Source organism: Balaenoptera borealis, assembly GCF_965194805.1.
Source record: "Balaenoptera borealis genome assembly, chromosome: 7".
NCBI lineage: Eukaryota > Metazoa > Chordata > Mammalia > Artiodactyla > Balaenopteridae > Balaenoptera > Balaenoptera borealis.
Genome location: NC_138864.1, coordinates 24,856,981 through 24,874,503, shown reverse-complemented (window position 1 = coordinate 24,874,503; position 17,523 = coordinate 24,856,981). Strand labels below are relative to the sequence as shown.

The 17,523-nt window shown below is 35.8% G+C and overlaps 1 protein-coding gene and 1 pseudogene across 10 annotated transcripts in view; one reads left to right on the top strand and one right to left on the bottom strand.

Annotated features, from left to right (window-relative positions):
• PHTF2 (putative homeodomain transcription factor 2) overlaps nt 1-17,523 on the bottom strand; it is a 125,527-nt gene that overhangs the window by 92,366 nt on the left and 15,638 nt on the right. For 4 of the 9 annotated variants that reach the window (XM_082399345.1, XM_082399349.1, XM_082399348.1 and 1 more), the window contains exon 2: nt 4,359-4,438. The exons of the other annotated variants lie outside the window; for them this stretch is intronic. In XM_082399345.1, the coding sequence (XP_082255471.1) occupies nt 4,359-4,403 (45 nt within the window). In that variant the 5' untranslated portion in view covers nt 4,404-4,438. The remainder of the gene's footprint in view (nt 1-4,358; nt 4,439-17,523) is intronic. 9 annotated transcript variants of the gene reach the window in all.
• Nucleotides 4,446-17,523, top strand: part of LOC309632166 (thioredoxin-dependent peroxide reductase, mitochondrial pseudogene) — a 28,422-nt pseudogene continuing 15,344 nt past the window's right edge. Inside the window, exon 1 of the transcript in view lies at nt 4,446-17,523. This exon is cut by the window's right edge and continues 15,344 nt beyond it. The product of the transcript in view is annotated as a thioredoxin-dependent peroxide reductase, mitochondrial pseudogene (transcript).

Here is a 17,523-nt window from a genome sequence, read left to right as displayed (position 1 = left end):
GCAGCACATACTCCTGTTGGTCATTAAAGAAACTGCAGAGTACTGACCGCCACTCTAATGTCTCATCTACTATATTCCAAGTCATAAGATGCATTACTAGTATTATTTTTAAGAGTGATACTTCATATTTATTCAACAATTCATAAACCAATTTAAAAACCTTTTCAAAAACTATACTTAAAGTTGATTCACTCCTTCATAACCCTGTGAGGCACAGAGAGGAAGCACTACCATCCTCAGATTACAAAAGAAGGAACTGAGGCTCAGAGAGATTGAGTAACACATTCAATATTACAAGCTGATAAATGTCACAAAATCGAATACAAGTGCTCTTTCAACCATATCATACTATAAGGCACAGTAGTTTAAAATTACATTAAAGATTTAATGGTACCTATGAGAATATGGTTCAAGGGAAAAAAAAGCTTAAAAGAGAAAATGTGATAAACCCATTTGTCTGAGGCTCAGTACTTCTATTTGGTAGATCTTAATTTTATATCTACTACTATAAGCATTCAGAGGCAAAAGAGCACCATACAGGAAACCACATACCATCAGAAAGCATTTCTTGTTTATCACTTAGCATGCCTTCAGCTGCAAGGAAATAAAATTAAACTTCAAGTGACTGAAAACATAAGGGGATTTATTATCTCATACAGTAAGAATTCCCAAGATAAGATATTTCCAGAGTTAATTAATTCCATGGCTCAAAAAGTCCTGAAAAACTCAGGATCTTTCCATCTTTCAACTCTGCCAGACTTGGCCTGTTGTCAAGCTCCCTTCTGGGGAGCAAGTTCATTACAACAGCTTCAGGCAACAGAGCTTCACCCATTAATGTCCAGAGACAGGAAACAGACCCTCTATCTCATTTCATTCATTTACCTATGTTAAATTAGTTAATATATGTAAAGCATCTAGAAAATGCCCGGCACATAATAAATGTTATATAACTGTTAGGGGAAACACTGACTGAAACCACCCACCCTGGCCAGGCACCACAATAACCATTTGCATGAGTTATTTTACAACAGGAGGTCCTGGTAAGGAACACGGAACTAACAAGCCACCACCAACTGGAAGAATTCGGGAAAGGTCAATAGGAGACGCCAGTCCATATGTCCTACCAACCTCCCAGAATCCTCCTCACTGGAATCCATCTTGGCTGAGTGATGCGTGCGCCACCAGAAAGGACCCTGAGTCAGAATGATTGGCCAGAGACAACCTGGAAACTAATCCCATCACCATAAAACCCGAGACTGCAATCCATGTGGCAGAGCAGTCCTCCTGAGTTCCCTTACCCTCCTGCTCTCCACCCAGGTGACCCTTCCTAATAAAGTCTCTTGCTTTGTCAGCATGTGTGTCCCCTCAGACAATTCATTTAAGAGTGTTGGACAAGAGCCCACTCTCGGGCCCTGGAAGGGGTCCCCCCTGCAAGAAAAGGACTTTTTTTTTTTTTATAAGCCTATATTTAAGAGGAGCACAAATCTATATGACCAAAGAGCAGTGAAAGGAACTCTCAGGCTGATGATAAAAGGAAATACCAAGATGGCAGATGAGAGGCATGACTTGAGAACAATCCATCCAAGAATGGAGCGGGAGGACAGAGAGTTCTAGGAGGGTTATTCCCAAGAAAGAAAAAAAAGAAATTGGTAGAATACCTGAATGTGACTGACTACAACAAAAGTTGTTCAGTTCTGTCAGAGACTTTCAAGAACTAGAAAAACAAAGCAAAACATAAAAACTGTTGCACAGACAGGAAATATTATCACAGATACTACATGATGTTGCTCTAAATACTGCATACACAAACATAAGCCCCGAATACTGATTTAACCAAAATTTTAGTCACTGGGAGGATGGGGTAGGGGGATTGGAAAGAAATCATAAAAAAGCTAAATCCTTACCATACAGTCAAAAATCAACAAAAAACATCTATAATGACATAATCAAGAAAAGGCAAGGGCCCCTTGCCCACTACTTTCTGGAGACAACTGAGTAGATTCTAAATAACAGTTACCACTCAGATCGCTAAACTGTATAACTATTTAGTGACAATTAATTGTTTTGTGGCAAAGGCTAATAATCATCTTAAATTTTAAGGCTGCCTCAGTGACCCAGATTTTCCATGGTTCTTTCTCCCTCTTGTTCCCTCATGGCGTTTTAGCATGGAACTAGCAGGGAGAACAGAGAGGAAGTTATGGTATAAATATGGGTATCTGGTCACTGATTTTGGTTGTATGACTTAATTTCTTTTGCACCTTTATAACTTGGGCAAAGTAGGTATGTATAAAAAAAAAAAAGTAAATACCATAAAAAAAACTAAACAGTGTTATCCAACAGGGCATTATTCCATTTTTAGCAGGGCAGTTCTTTTTGGTGCCCTAAGATAGCTCTATGAGGCTATCTTAGAGCACAGGTATGCAAACTAAGGGCTGTGGGCCAAATCTAACACACTGCTGGTTTCTGTAAATTAAATTTTATTGAAACACAGTCATGCCATTCACTTCATTCATTTACATATTGTCTATGGCTGCTTTTGTCCTGTAACAGCAGAGTTGAGTAGTTCCACAGAGACCTATGGCCCTCAAAGCCTAAAACACTTAACCACCTGATCCTTTATAGAAAGTTTGCCAACTCTAATTTAGAATATTGCATGATATTTTGTATCCGATTCCTACCCACAAATGTCCGTATTCCCCAAAAAGTAATTATGAAAACCCAAACTTCACACCCTATATTTGCAACCCACCCTCCCCTACTCCCTACCAGGATGAAGAGTAGCAGAACTTTGAAACACCGACTGCCTCCAGGGAGCAGAACTCAGAGATTGGATAAGGATAGGAAAGGGTACCAATAGGGGCTGTTATTTTTGTTTTCAAAAAGTCTTGAAATACTAAATCTTTCAAAGTATTCACACGTGTTCTTTAAGAAAATTAAATTTAAAAGCAAAAGAAAACAAGAGAGCAAATCAAATCTGGTTAATGGTTCTGGTGACTAACATAATATGTGATTATATTTGCTAGATATAATTTGTTTTATCTGTTAGGGTTGCTCTGGAGAATTTTTTGGTTGCACATATCCAAAGCTGCTAGATAGACGATCCTCAGATAAGAAGGGTGTTACTGTGCTAAAACTGAATGTGAGTATAATACTTCAAACTCTCCGATCTCAAGAAAGGTCAATTAATCTAACACATCCTACAAATGATCTTCAGTGAAGTTTGAAATATTTAAACATAAAAAGTCCGATAGATAAAATGTTTAATAAATATTACTAACTCTCATAAGTAGAAATTAAGAGAAAAGCTTTCAAAGATCTATGTAGGAAAAAAAAGTTTTCTTTAATTCAGCTTTCTTTTAAGTTGACTGGAAATTTAAAAGTAAAGATGACACTAATATAAAAACACAAAAGATTGAATTCATAGTATGATCAACATCAATACTTCCAATTTATTACTTTACGAGAAAAATGTGATACTGTATATCTGTGGTATGTTCTACCCAGAAAGGAAATGACACATCCAAACACAGACTGTATTCTTAGGTATGTCTAATCTTTAAAGTGTGCTAATTTACCATGTATTTACAATTCAACTAAATTTTAAAATTGTCTGATTTTCCCATACATAGGAAAAGCTTTAAATATATAATTATCTTTGTTAATAGGGACCTAATGAATAAGGCATCAAAACGTTTTAAAATGTGAAAACAAACGTAATTCACTATATAAGCTAAAAATCTAAGATACCACATAAAACAACAATACATTTTAAAGAGTGTAAACAACACTCTTCAGGAATAAACAGCTTACTGTATCTTCAAAAAAGGCATCAGAATTTGTACTTTATAAAGAAAACATTACATTGGTAAAACTTATTTTGAAACGTAGGATGACACAGCTAGTTAAGTAGTTATGACGACTATTCCTAAAACATCAAAATAAACATTTTAATATTTCAGTTTGGAAAATACAGTCTCCAAAGGTTTATTCTACTGAAAAGATTCAGCTGTTGAATTGTAACTTACAAGAAATAGATTTAAACTATAGTTTCCCTTGTTATAAAATTATAACAGCTCTGTTAACCTAGCTTTCTTCAAAAGAAATTAATGTAAGAAAAAATTTAATGCTTTCATAAAATGCTAACTGTATTCATAATCCTGGATATTTGGTTTATATTTTAACTGAAAATAATCTAGCTACTTTGATAATGTGGAGTAAAAAGTAGAGAAAAATATTTCTAAGCACCACCTTTCTTATTTTAGGTAACACTTGACATAAATCCATCGTATTAAAAAAAAAGCGTGCGTTTTTAGAATAAAAACACTTAAAAGGTTAAAAGCTTTTGACTATCAACTTACCTTCTTTTGATACCACACTATAGCATCTGTGACTTTGGACGCCATTTATTCCACTGAGATCACACATTCGTCATTTTAGGCTGTGCAAGAGAGAAAAACATACAAAGGACTTGACTTCCACCTTCTAAAAGGAGACTGAACAACATGTGTACATAGCACTCTGGTTACTTGCACAGCAAGGGGTGTATGACTATACTTATATTACACCCTTCCTCATTACTATTTTAGCAACAGGTTCCCTTAAGTAAACAAAAATCAGTTGCCGTAAGAAAAGATCCTTCTACATGAATATAACACTTAAATTTTCTTACAAAATAGTTGAATTGTTTTTTAAAAAATAAGTCTTTTAAATATATTTCAGAATTTTCCAGGTTATACTGGAAATTTTTCATTTATAAATTCTCATATGATAGGAATCAATCCATTCACTCAGTAACAGATCAGTTTTGCTTCAGCTTCTATCTAGGAACTAGCATCAATTACTGTTGCTAAAGGATGGCTTGATAGAGATTCCAAAATTTATAATCAGATTTAATTTTCCCTGATACTCAGTAAACACAAAGTTGAACTAAAATCAAATAGCTGGAGAAACCTAATTAATGTATGTTAAATACTAAGCTAATATTAAAGTTAATTACACAGGAATAACTACTATTAAGGACTTCTCAGATATCACAGTTTGCTAATATTTAGAAATTTACCACAGACTACTTCATAAGCATCTTTCTGGATACTAAACTTAATGGTTCCTTACTCCTAGAGAAAATTAATTTCAGATTGATTCCAGTTACCTCTGGAATACTTTTCTAGTCTTAATACTACACCGGCATGGAGGGCATCTCTGGCAGGTGTTAAGGATGAGCTTAAACAGGTTCAAACGCAGAATTCATTGCAGAACTCATTACAAATTAGAATCATCCAAGGCCAAACAGGATCTCAAGAAAATTCTGAGAGTAGAGCACCCTGCTCAGCCAATCCTAGCACATGCAGATCTGCAACCGGCGAGATGCTAACATTACAGAGTTTGCCCAGAGTAAACAAAATACCAGAGGTTTTATACTCCATTCTTGGGAGCATATAAGGATTCAAATATAATGACAATTATTACCAGCAAGTTCAAATATTCAGATCAACTTCTAAAATTTAAGGCAGAATTTACTTACTGCCTGTATTTTTTTAACTTTTATTGAAATATAGTTGATTTACCATGTTGTGACTGCATATATTTTTGACAGTGTTAGAGACCAGATTATTTATTACCTTTCCTAAGATACTGATTGCATCTTTAACTGATCAAATTCAAGTAAACCATGTTTTGAAAACCTCATAAATTCCCTGGCATCATGGAAAGAGGAGGAGCATAGAGTCAAAAGATGAGGATTCAAATGGTTCCACTAACTAATATGCAATATTGAAGAAGTCACTTCACCTCTATGATCTAGTTTCTTTCACTTATAAAACAGGAGTAACTGTACCTATCTATCCCTTATAGAGTTTTTGTGACTAATAAATAAGACAATATACATAAAATGCTTACCAAAGTCTAGTACATATAGATGGTCAATTATAATTATTTTATTATTAATTTTATATTTAAAAATTCCCCAATTCAGGAACTGGGAAATATTTATATTTCCTTTTTTAAACATGGCAAACAGGTAGAGAAGGAAAACGTGCAATCAGTTTTTGATGACAGTTAAAATAAAAATAGTTCCCTGATTATCCTAAGATTGCAACGTCAATTCTCAACTATATACACATGGATTATTTAGAGATTTCAAAGTTCACCTCCTCTGAAGTTTCTCAGTCAGATGTGGCTACCTTTATTTCTCTTACCAGGGTTCTGGGGGGAAGCTTGTCCTCACTGACTTAAAATCTCCCATTTTTTGTTTTTCTGTCCTGGAGGCCTTTGGGAGTAATTCATTAACTTTAACCACATTTTGTCCTAGAGGTTTTACCTTGATTCGTTCAGCAGACTATTCTTTACAACATTACACCTTCATTATAATTGTCTGTGAAGACTATTGTGTATGTTTTCCAAACTGGTTATAACTCTCCTCCCTCTCCTGTCCCCACCTTGCCAAATGCAAACTACAAAAAAATGCTACAAAAAGTATGAAAATATCAATTTTTCACTTTACTGTCCTTTAATCTCACCGAATCTTTACTGACAAAAATTCCAGCTTATCTACCAAAATAAAGTTCCTCTTTCTAATCCCCAGTGGTATAAATAATATGCATTTCATATAGAAAATGTGAAAGGATTTTTTATTCACCCAATCTATTAAATATATAAGATATTTAATATATTTGGGGACTATTTAAATGGTCACATATAAATAGTATTTATTTATTTATTTATTCATTTATTTATTTTTAAGAAAAAGCTTCAGTGGAAGTGAGGAAAACAGTACCTGGTTCAAATAAAATAATCTCAAAGTTTTTTTTGTATACTTTGGTTTACACCAAGCTACACTAAGAAATAAATTTCGAAAATCAACTCTAACAGTACACTAGGTACATAAAATGTTCTAAATATTTTAATTATATTCATTTGGATTTACGGACATAAAATTTCAATCAATTTTGTTTAAAAAAAAGAAACACAACCTTTCTTCAGGTAGTGGTAAGTTTTGCTCTACAAACTCATTTAACAGTTTTTCCACTGTGTCAACAACCTTTCAGTGACACGGAGTGGCTCATATCTATTTTTAAAACAGGTTTTACAGCATGCTAAGACAGATTCCTGAATCAGACATCTGACAAAGCACAGACACATGAGTATAAACAACAAGAAATAATAAATCAACAAATGATTTCATGAATAATAAAGATTATTTCTAAAGCTTTTCCAACTTCTTTGATTCTAACGGTCCAGGAATACAGGTTTATAGTCTCTTTTATCATGATAGTTCATGATAAATACTTTTTATGCTAAATTGACACTAAAATTAATTTACAGAGAAAAGTAGAATATTAAGCTTATTGGGTACCTTAAACAGAGGATCTTCATCTTTTTTGATCAACTAATTTGATAGAAAGATGATATTAAGATATAAAAATAATCCAATTGTGAAAACACAGAGCTAACCATAGGCATAACATTTAAATATTGCCACAGACAGTTACTCTGAGCTAATTCTCTCGATGCTGCTTTAGTCATCATACTTGTCAAAACATCTGAAATTACTCTTTACTATGTCAAGGTCTACACAAAATGCATTTATAATGCCAAAGACTAGGATAGAGGAAAAAGATGACTATGAAGAGACAGTATATTAAGTCTGCTTTTATCGAATCTCACTATCAGGGACTTGCCTGGTGGCGCAGTGGTTAAGAATCCACCTGCCAATGAAGGGGACACAGGTTTGAGCCCTGGTCTGGGAAGATCCCACATGTTGCGGAGCAACTAAGCCCATGCACCACAACTACTGAGCCTGTGCTCTAGAGCCCGCGAGCCACAACTACTGAAGCCCGCGCCTAGAGCCCATTCTCTGCAACAAGAGAAGCCACCGCAATGAGAAGCCCGTGCACCGCGACGAAGAGTAGCCCCCGCTCGCCACAACTAGAGAAAGCCCGCGCGCAGCAACGAACACCCAAAGCAGCCAAAAATAAATAAAATAAAATAAAATTCTAAAAAAAAAGAAAAAAAAATAATCTCACTATCAAATTCCCACAAGTATTCTTTGCACAGATATAGCCAAAGAAAAAGCAAGTTTTTAACCATTCCCTATGTTAGAAAAAAAAAAAAATCAGTCTATGGAATACTACATAATGTTACAATGTACTTCTCTCATAATTCTAAAACAAATTTCTCTGTTCCAGCATGACTCTCACTACTCTCAGAAAATAATTTATGCACACCTCTGACACTTCACTTGTGCTGTAATTCTCATTCGTTTTCTCCACTCATCCATCCTTCTAAATCAGTTCAAATCCTACTTCCTCTAAGATGAAGCTAGCTTTCTGTAAGGGTTCATTTGGACTAAAAAATGTTGAAGCTGGATGTCTCTTCCAGCACTAATTTGTACTAATAAATCTGGTATATAAATAAAAATGCAAAGCAATATAGCCACACATGTCATTCAATCATATGTAAACACTCTTAAGGAAAAAAAGAGGCATCCTTCTTCCTTTGTGTCTCACTAAGTACCCAACACATTATAATATGCAGAAGAGGAAGGAGAGCAGAGAAAAAGCAATGACTAAGCATCAGGAGAACTGGGTTCTAGATTCAAGTTCTGACACTAAGAGCTAGGGCTTTTGAATTAGTTACTGAATTCTCTGGGCCTTCGTTTCTCACCAGTGCCATCTAGTCAAATATTCCACAACTCAATAAAGGTTAAATAAAAATTCGAATAATGTACAGGAGTTCCTCTGAATTCCTTTACTAATACACCCAAAAATATTAACATTAGTTAAATCAGTGATACATATTTGGAATCTCATTATTACGCTATTCAGCAACCTTGTGTCACTCCCCACCGCACTTAGAATTGTATTTAGACCCTCTAAAGTCTCACACTAACCTACTTACCCAACATTATTGCTCACCGTCTTCTCATACATGTTTCAATCATACCACACTTCCTACACTTTTCTACCTCTGTGCCAAAATTAACACTTCTTCTCTTTCCAAAACAAGGAAGATTTCAAGAAGGCCTCCTAAATTCTACTTTCTCTGTAAGTTTGTCCCAAATTCCTCCATTAAATACTTCTCATCCTGTTCTGTATTCCCATTACACTTAATGTGTTCTGTTTTGTACAGACTTTTGTATACTTGTCTGTATATGTGCCCCTACCACTATCCATAAGTTCTTTGAGAGCAGTCCAGTGTCTTTGCTACCTCGGAACTCTCCGATAGCTTTTTGTATATATTAAGCACAAATGTTTACAAACCAAATTAAACAGCTGCCAACCAAAGTATTGGTACCATCACAGATGAATGAATTTAAATTTTCTATCGACTGAAAAAAAAAAGAAAAATGCACAACAATGAGAGTGGTCAGTTAAGTTTTATTTGGGGTAAAATGAGGACTACAGCCTGGAAGACTAGCCTTTCACAAAGCTCTGAGGAACTGCTCCGAAGAGGTAGGGGGTGAGGTCAGTATATATGTGATTTTAGTAAAGGTGGGGATACATGCAATTAATCACACATTTTGGCAGAAGGTTGCTACTAGTCACAAGAAGACCGCTGCTAGTCACGAGGAGCAGATGTCTCCCTGAATGATTTTAGTGCTTTTCCAGATATGAAAGTATACAAGAAATTGGGCTCATAAAATCTTCTGAAAATATCTAACTATATGAAGGCCTGTACTGCCAGTTTTTCCGAGAGCACAGAGTGCCTCATTCCTGATCTCCACAATCTCCACCCTGAACTCCTTTCAGGGTGTGTTGAAGGTCAGCGACCACAGTGGCTAACAACTTCACTCTTGTAGTGCCAGATGGAGAGTGACAATTTTTAGCTGGCAGGCCAGAAATTAAAAATTCTACCTGTCAAACTCCTGCACTACCCTGACATGCATATAAACATAGAAACATACTCTTTCCTAATACTAAAAGGTACAAAAACATTGTGAAGTATAATTAGTATGGCTGGTTTATTTGCTGACATGTCACTCAATCAACCAATATATAAGGATTTGCAGACCTATAAAGTACAATGAACAGGAGTAAAAGTCAAACCTGCCAAGTCTCGTCTGCCTCTATTCCTAAATGCTAAAGTTATATATAACTCAGTTGCCTCCTCCAAGGCTAAAATAAGCAATTTTTAGACTTCAGAAACTAGGAACAAAGCTATTCTGTCCTTAAAAAGGCAATAAACACTAAGGTTCAAACCAAATTTTTTCATACTGATATTGAAGTTAAAAAAAAAGTGAAATTCTGGTAGGAGGAGCCTGGTGTGGACAGACAGAAACCTTCTACTAGTTTCAGGGTTGCTATTTTCTAATCATATGACCTATAAATTGTTACAATTTCTTGAAAACTTACAAAATTCTTCATCTGGAACAGGATTTTATTTCATGGAAATGTTGTGAAGAATAAATACCACAAACTATATGTTTAAAGTCGTTTCCAATCTTAGAAAAATCAAATGCAAAATGAGGTCCAAGAGGTGTACACTTTCTATTACACCAGTTCATAAAAGGAATATTTGTAATTCTTATTTTCCTTCATGGAACCAACACATAGTCTGTGTATTTAAGGGCTAGAAGATAACACCTAACCTAAGAAGAAAAATTACAGCCAAGTAACTTCTGTGTAAATCTGTATTTACAAAAACATGTTGTACTATTGTGAAATCTAAGAGAATAACTAGAGTTATAATCTTAATACCCACAAAACCCTCTGTAGAACTTCCTGATGTGTACAGCCAACCCACCCCGTATGTCCTTTAAAAGCAGCTCTTTGAATTTCAAGTTTCTTAACTTTAGCATGTACCCACAAAACCTCTACTAATAGCATTCCTTTGGGCTTTTTTTTTTTTTAAATACTTAAAAGGTCCTTCAAATACTTAATTGATAGTGTATTGTGTAAGTGATTCTTGTTTTGACTGTTGTGCCATTTGGAAAAATCAATAATGAATACAATCTAAATGGTTTAACTTCCTCATTTACTCACAAGAAATTTTTTACATCAACTCTTCAGTCATCATTCAAATATGGATATGTTATTAGAGGCCTCTAGTAAAAACATTAACTAAATTAGTGTTCCAGGTACTCCATAACAAAATGATAATGCATGAAATGATAATCAAATGGTTTAAAGATTTAATAGATCGTCAAAATGAATTTATTTAGATTAAAAATTGCTACCTATACCTCATTAAAAATACCATGAACAAAATTTGAAAAACACTACTTTAGAGATGTTTCAGCCAGTATCTGATAAATACATTAATAAATATTAATTAAAATTAATGTATTAATTAAAATATTTATTTACTGAACACTTCCTAATATTGCACTGTTGTAGGCACTAAGGTCACAACAGTGAACAAGAAACAAGGTCCCTGCTGTGACAAAACTTACAATGCAGAAAGAGAAGATAGAAAATGAACAGCACACAATATAATTTTGTGTTGAGGTGGTGCTATCAAGGAAATAAACAGGGAGATATAGTTGGGATGGAGTGAGGTACTTTTGGAAAAGATAGCCAAAGAAGTCCCGTCTGAGATGACACATGAATTGAGATCTGAAGGATGAGAACAGCCAGCTATGTTAAGAATTGAGGGAGGACATTCTGAGCAGAGGGAACAGTAAACACCAAGACCTTGAAGTGAGAATGAGCTCAGAATTTTTAAGGAACAGAAAGGAAGCTTATTTATGCGTAAAATCAACAAGATCTAGAAATGGACTAGGATGGGGCAGGTTGGGGGAGGGATTAGGGAGAAGAATCTAGGTTTGGGGTTTGAACCATTTTTCTGAGAAGGACGCATTTATTTTAAAAAAATGGTTTATGAACAACATTGTAAAGTAACTATACGCCAATAAAAATTAACTTAAAACAACATTTATGAAAGTAATACAAAAAAATAGTTTTAGACCTGTTAAGGTGACAATACCTATTTGACATAAAAATAAAGATGTCAAACAAGTAGTTAGATACTTGAGTCTGAGCTCAAGATAAAGATAGAGATATGAGTATAGAAGCCATGAACACATAGTCAATATTTAAAATCAGAGGTGGGTTACACAGATATATGCATTTGTCAAAACTAAAGTATACTTAAGACCTGTGCTCAGAGATGACTTCAATAAAATCATGTGACTGACATATCAACTAAGAAGAGTATAATTAGAGAAGAAAAGGGTTCAGCCTCAAGTCGACTACTATTCAGAGAAGTGAAATAAGAGAGGCCAAGAACAGAAAATGAGTAGAAAGAAAGCAGGTGAGTGTGATGTCACAGAATCCAAGAGAGGAGGGTCTTTTACAAAGGAGTAGGCCGCTAACAGATCACTGGATTAAACAAAACAGAGGTTAGAATGAACTTGGGAGGAGCAATTTAAATGGAGTGGAGGAGATAGAAGTCAAGGTGAAATGAGAAGAAGAAAGGGCTGATAAAGAAGAGGACACCTGTAAAAAAATCACCAAAGATCGCTAATTGACTCCCATTATTCCATCCTCCTTTTCCTTTTGCAAACATTTTGCTGGACACATTGTTGCCCAAAATGAAGACCTTTCCTAAGCCAGGTGTGGCTGTGACTATGTTCTGGTCCAGATCCAGCGGTGTTAGGTGGAACTTCCAAGTTAGGCCCCTTAAAAGAATCTCACTCAGTTGGAGAAAGCCCTTGGTTCTTTCCCCCCTTTCCATTTCCTGCTCCCTGGAATGCTGTTTTAATGGCCAAAGTTCCAGCAGCCACCATGGACAGTGATATTGAGACCAGAAGCCAGGTGTATTCATAGATAGGAAGGAACCTAGGTTGCCGGATGAAGCCACCTTACCAGTTCTGACTGCCTACCTCCATATTTCTTGTATCCAAGATTATAAATCCTTATAGTTTTAGCCACTGTTATTAGCAGCCAAACCAAATCTGATACTGCTGAGTATAACACCTTTGATATATACTTTTTTGCCATCAAAACTTTGTAAATATTGCTCGAATGTCTTTTGGAATTGTACGTAACTGAGAAGTTTGCAGTCAGCTAGATTCCCCCCCACACCACATATAGCTCAGGTTTTCTTTTTGGCCAGGATGCCAAAATAATTCTCTGCTTATTTCTGAAGTTACTAACTACTAGGGTGTAGTCATTTTTCAACATTTCACAATTTTTTTTCCTGGTGTTCAGAGCCTTTCAACCTGCAAACATAATTTTTGCATGATATTTCTGAAATATTTTTCTGTTCCATTTGGTGGAGTCTCTATTCCAGGGATACAAGTTATGCTTAGGTAGGATAGTCTTATTGTTTTTTCATGGTCATTTCTTTCATTTATTTTTTTCCTGTAGTGTATTTGTAGAGTTGCCATGCCATCTTTTAAAAAAATCTTGATCGTGTTTAACATGGGGAGTGCTACACTGAGCTCCTACTTATTTTGATATCTAATGGGTTCTCCTTGACAACTTCAACATCCTTTTTACCTTAGCTGGGAACATTTTTATTTCTATGCACACATGTGCATGCACACACCACACACAAACTTCAATTTGAGATCTAGATACTGCTTTTAATCTATTTTTCTATAACCCATCAATGCAGGAAATGTAGAAAGAAAGCTAAGTTTGGACTGAGTATAGCCACTGCTGAAACGTCATTAAGTGTCCTATACCAGGATCCATCCCCCAAGTCAGAGGGCTATCCTACCTTCATGGGCTTTGGTTCTTGCCCTTAACGAGAGTACCTTTCAAAATGTCAATGTTCCCTGACAGCGTGAGGTTCAGCATTAGTATTCGGGGTCTTCTCAAGGATTTTTCGTTGACTTTTTGCTTCCTACTCATCTGTTAGATCTGCTTCCCTGCAGAGTGTTAGTGAGGATACTTCCTGTTTTGCAGGCCTCATCTTTCCTTAGTCTGGCTTCTGGGATATGGGGCTGGAATTATAACCTTGACAGATACACTCAGTATCTTCTCATTCTTTCCTGGCCTCCACTTTTTGAAGTATTTGGCATAAGGTTGTACATACCCCTTTCTCGTCCGCTTCTATTCCATTTTTTTGCCCTCTCCTTCCCCCACCTACTTTTTCCTATTTTCATTTGGTTTTTAGTGAAGGGAAAATTCTGTGATTCTACTTCATTTTTACTCATAAATACCTAAATTTATTTTTTAACACTTATTTTTTAAGTGCTAATGACAATCTTTTGAGTTACTGACTCAACTGAAAAGCAAAATTTAAATATTCTAAAATAGGATTCTAAACTAACAACAGCTGCAATTTTACTTCTGTTATTTCTAACAGAGGGAAGTAAAGGGAAGACACCCAGTTTCAATTCTTTTTATAAATTCAAGATACTAAACAAAATACAGAACCAAGCTTAAGCTCTTCTGTGAACCTGTTACAACTACCTCCAGGGAAAACAAAGCTAAAATGCATTTTTCCTCCTCAAATCTACTATTCTTTTACTATCTACTCAATTTGGTACTTAAGCAAGGAACCCTAGAATCTTTGTCTCCCTCCCCTTCCCAACACCACCAATTCTCTACCTGGCACACAGGAACCATCAATAAATATGAAGGAATAAATCAATGCATCTACCTGGCACACTGCCAAAACATCTCTCATATAATCCCTCCCTGGCCCCACTACCACAGACCTGGTGCAAGCCCATATTATCTATTACCAGGACTACTCTGACAGTCTCTTATTATTTCTTCACTTTCACCATTTATCTTTCTAAAATACTGACCTCATCATGTTTCTCTCCTTCTTAAAAATCTCTAATGATTTCCTATTACCTAAGAAAAGAGTTTAATCAGCATAGTATACAAAAGACCCTTCTTTTACAACCTTATCATAGATTCACTGCTTTTATAATCAGTAGCATCCATCATCTCTACCTTCTTCCACACACAACCTACCCACTCCAATCTGCCATCCATATACATATCCTACAGTCAGGCCATGTGGGTTACCAAATATATTTTCATGCCTGCTTTCTAGACCTGGTGATAATTCCTCTGTCTAAAATGACTTTCTCCTTTTTCTGACCTATTTGACAAGTTACTTTGGATTCTTCCAGGTCCAGATCATCACAGGAAATTAAATTGTAAGAACATATAACGAATGGTGTGCAAGTGACTTAATTACTTAAAGAGTAATTTAAGATTTAAATATTTCAAACCACCAGGAAAAAAATGGTAGACTAAACACAGGCGTCTAACAACGTCACTCCCTTATAATAAGTAACTGAAACTACAGCAAAAGCATACACATATGAGAAATGAGCTTGGAATTAGTTCTAAGAAGGTGGATGGAGGGTTAATGGTGAAATAGAAATAAGAACCAAATTGTGTCCCCTGGGTTTTCTTTCCCCATAGTTATAGTGGCCAATTTAAAATTAGGACATATGGCTTTAAATATACCAGATAACTTCTTATGGGACAAGTGAACTATTCTTGGAAACTGAGTCATTTTTAAAATAATGAACATATGGTTGGTCATCAAATCTCACTATTTCATGTAATACCATTGTTAATATGTCCAGATCATCAATTCAACGCTAATAAAAATGAAGTTTGGGGGTTGGGCTTCATATTACTACTAACTACCAAGCCAACTGGCCCAAACTGCCTGGAAACTCAGGAATGCAACACAATTTAATAGCCACTACACTTATAACATTCTTCTAACCTGAGGGAATTTTCTATAAATCAGGAAACCAACACTTCAATTTCTAGCCCATTCAAATCCATACCACAGAGGAAAGTACTTTCTAAACGTACTACAACTACTATTTAACCAGAATCATGAGCTCAACTATGTATAGCTTCTTCTTTTGATTGTTGCCTAATCTCTTCAACTATACAGTACTATGCCATTTTATATAAAGGACTTGAGCACCAGAGGATTTTGGTATCCCCAGTGGGGGGTCCCAGAACCAATCCCTGCAGGTACCGAGGGATGACTGTATAAGACACAAGGTATGTGCTCAGCAAATGCAACTATTCCATTTCTCTTCTCCCCTTCACAGCAAAATTTTGCTATCTCCTCCAATTTCTCCACTTCCTCTCTTCAATCCAATCATGCCTTTACTCCCCGCACTCTACTGAAAGTTCTCTTTAAGGACACGAATAAATTCAGGTTGCTAAATCCAATGGTCAGGTCTCAGTTGCTCATCTTATCAGCAGTATACGACACAGCTGACTATGCTTCCTCCTCCTGGAACACTATTCACTTAGCTTCTAGGAGACCACTCTCTTGGGTTTGCTCCTAACTTTCTGGCTACTCCTCAGTTTCTTTGCTGGCTCCCGTCTTCTCCCTGAGCTCAGTCCCTGATATCTTCTCTTCTTCACTCAGTCCCTTGGTGATCGCTTCAAAATATCTCAGTTTAAATACCATGTGTATGTAATGACCACTATATATGTAGATTACATCTCTAGTCTAACCTGTCCCCTAAATCCACTACATTAGAAAAAGTCAAACAAGTTTTCTTTGGACTTCCCACAGCCTACTATGTTGCTGTGCATTATAAATATACAAGAGGAAACTACGTATACATTATTTCTTACATATATTTAGACTAGAACCCTTTCCTCATGATGCATCTCATGAGACATACAATTAACTAAGCCACTAAATACAGCATACTGAGACATCTTTCAAGTAGTTCCAACTTCTCACAGCACAAATTAACTATACAAAAATGGGCAAACTTTTCTTCTGATTGAAGAGAGGTAATAACTGAGTTTGAGGCTTTTTTCAAGGCAGTTCACTCCATTAGAAGAGAGCTTGCCTCAAAAATTTCCTTATTCAGAGATAAATTGGTGTCTCTTAAATTCCATTCACCTGTATTAGTTATATACTCTAAATGGGCACAGAATAAATTTACATCTTCTACCTTCACATAAAATAATATAGTAAGTAGATGCTGTTGTAATCTCTTCTTTTTCCAGATTAAATATTCCTAGCTCCTTCAACTGTTCTTCACATAACATGCCTTTCAAACCTCTCACTATCCAGGTCATCTTCCTTATCAGATAAGATCTAAATTCCTGGAATCTAGTTGGCCAACAAAACAACCTATTTGAAGAATGCAAAACACTGTGGACTTATAACTTCTACTAATAGGGACATGATCACTTGGTCATGCAGCCTAAGAATATATTCACTTTTTAAATTTTTAGCAGCCATGACACTGGTTAACTCAATAATCCTTTCTAAAAAATATAGGTGTATTACACACATCCACACACATAGATGCTCACATATACAATGCACTTAGCTATATCCACTAAGAGGGCCTAGACACAATGATTCCTCAGTAGCAATAAGCACATCTAACAACCAAATCTCTAAATACTATTCTACAGTAAAGAATCAAGGCTCCTTAGAGAAATGTCTGATTCCAGGGCTGGCATAGAGACAGTGCAAGGTGATCCTGGAACCACTTGTTGGGTCAGAAATTAAAGTGCTCAAAGAATAATAGGGACAGTGCCAGAAGAATAAAATAAGAATCAGGGCTTCCCTGGTGGCGCAGTGGTTAAGAATCCGCCTGCCAATGCAGGGGAC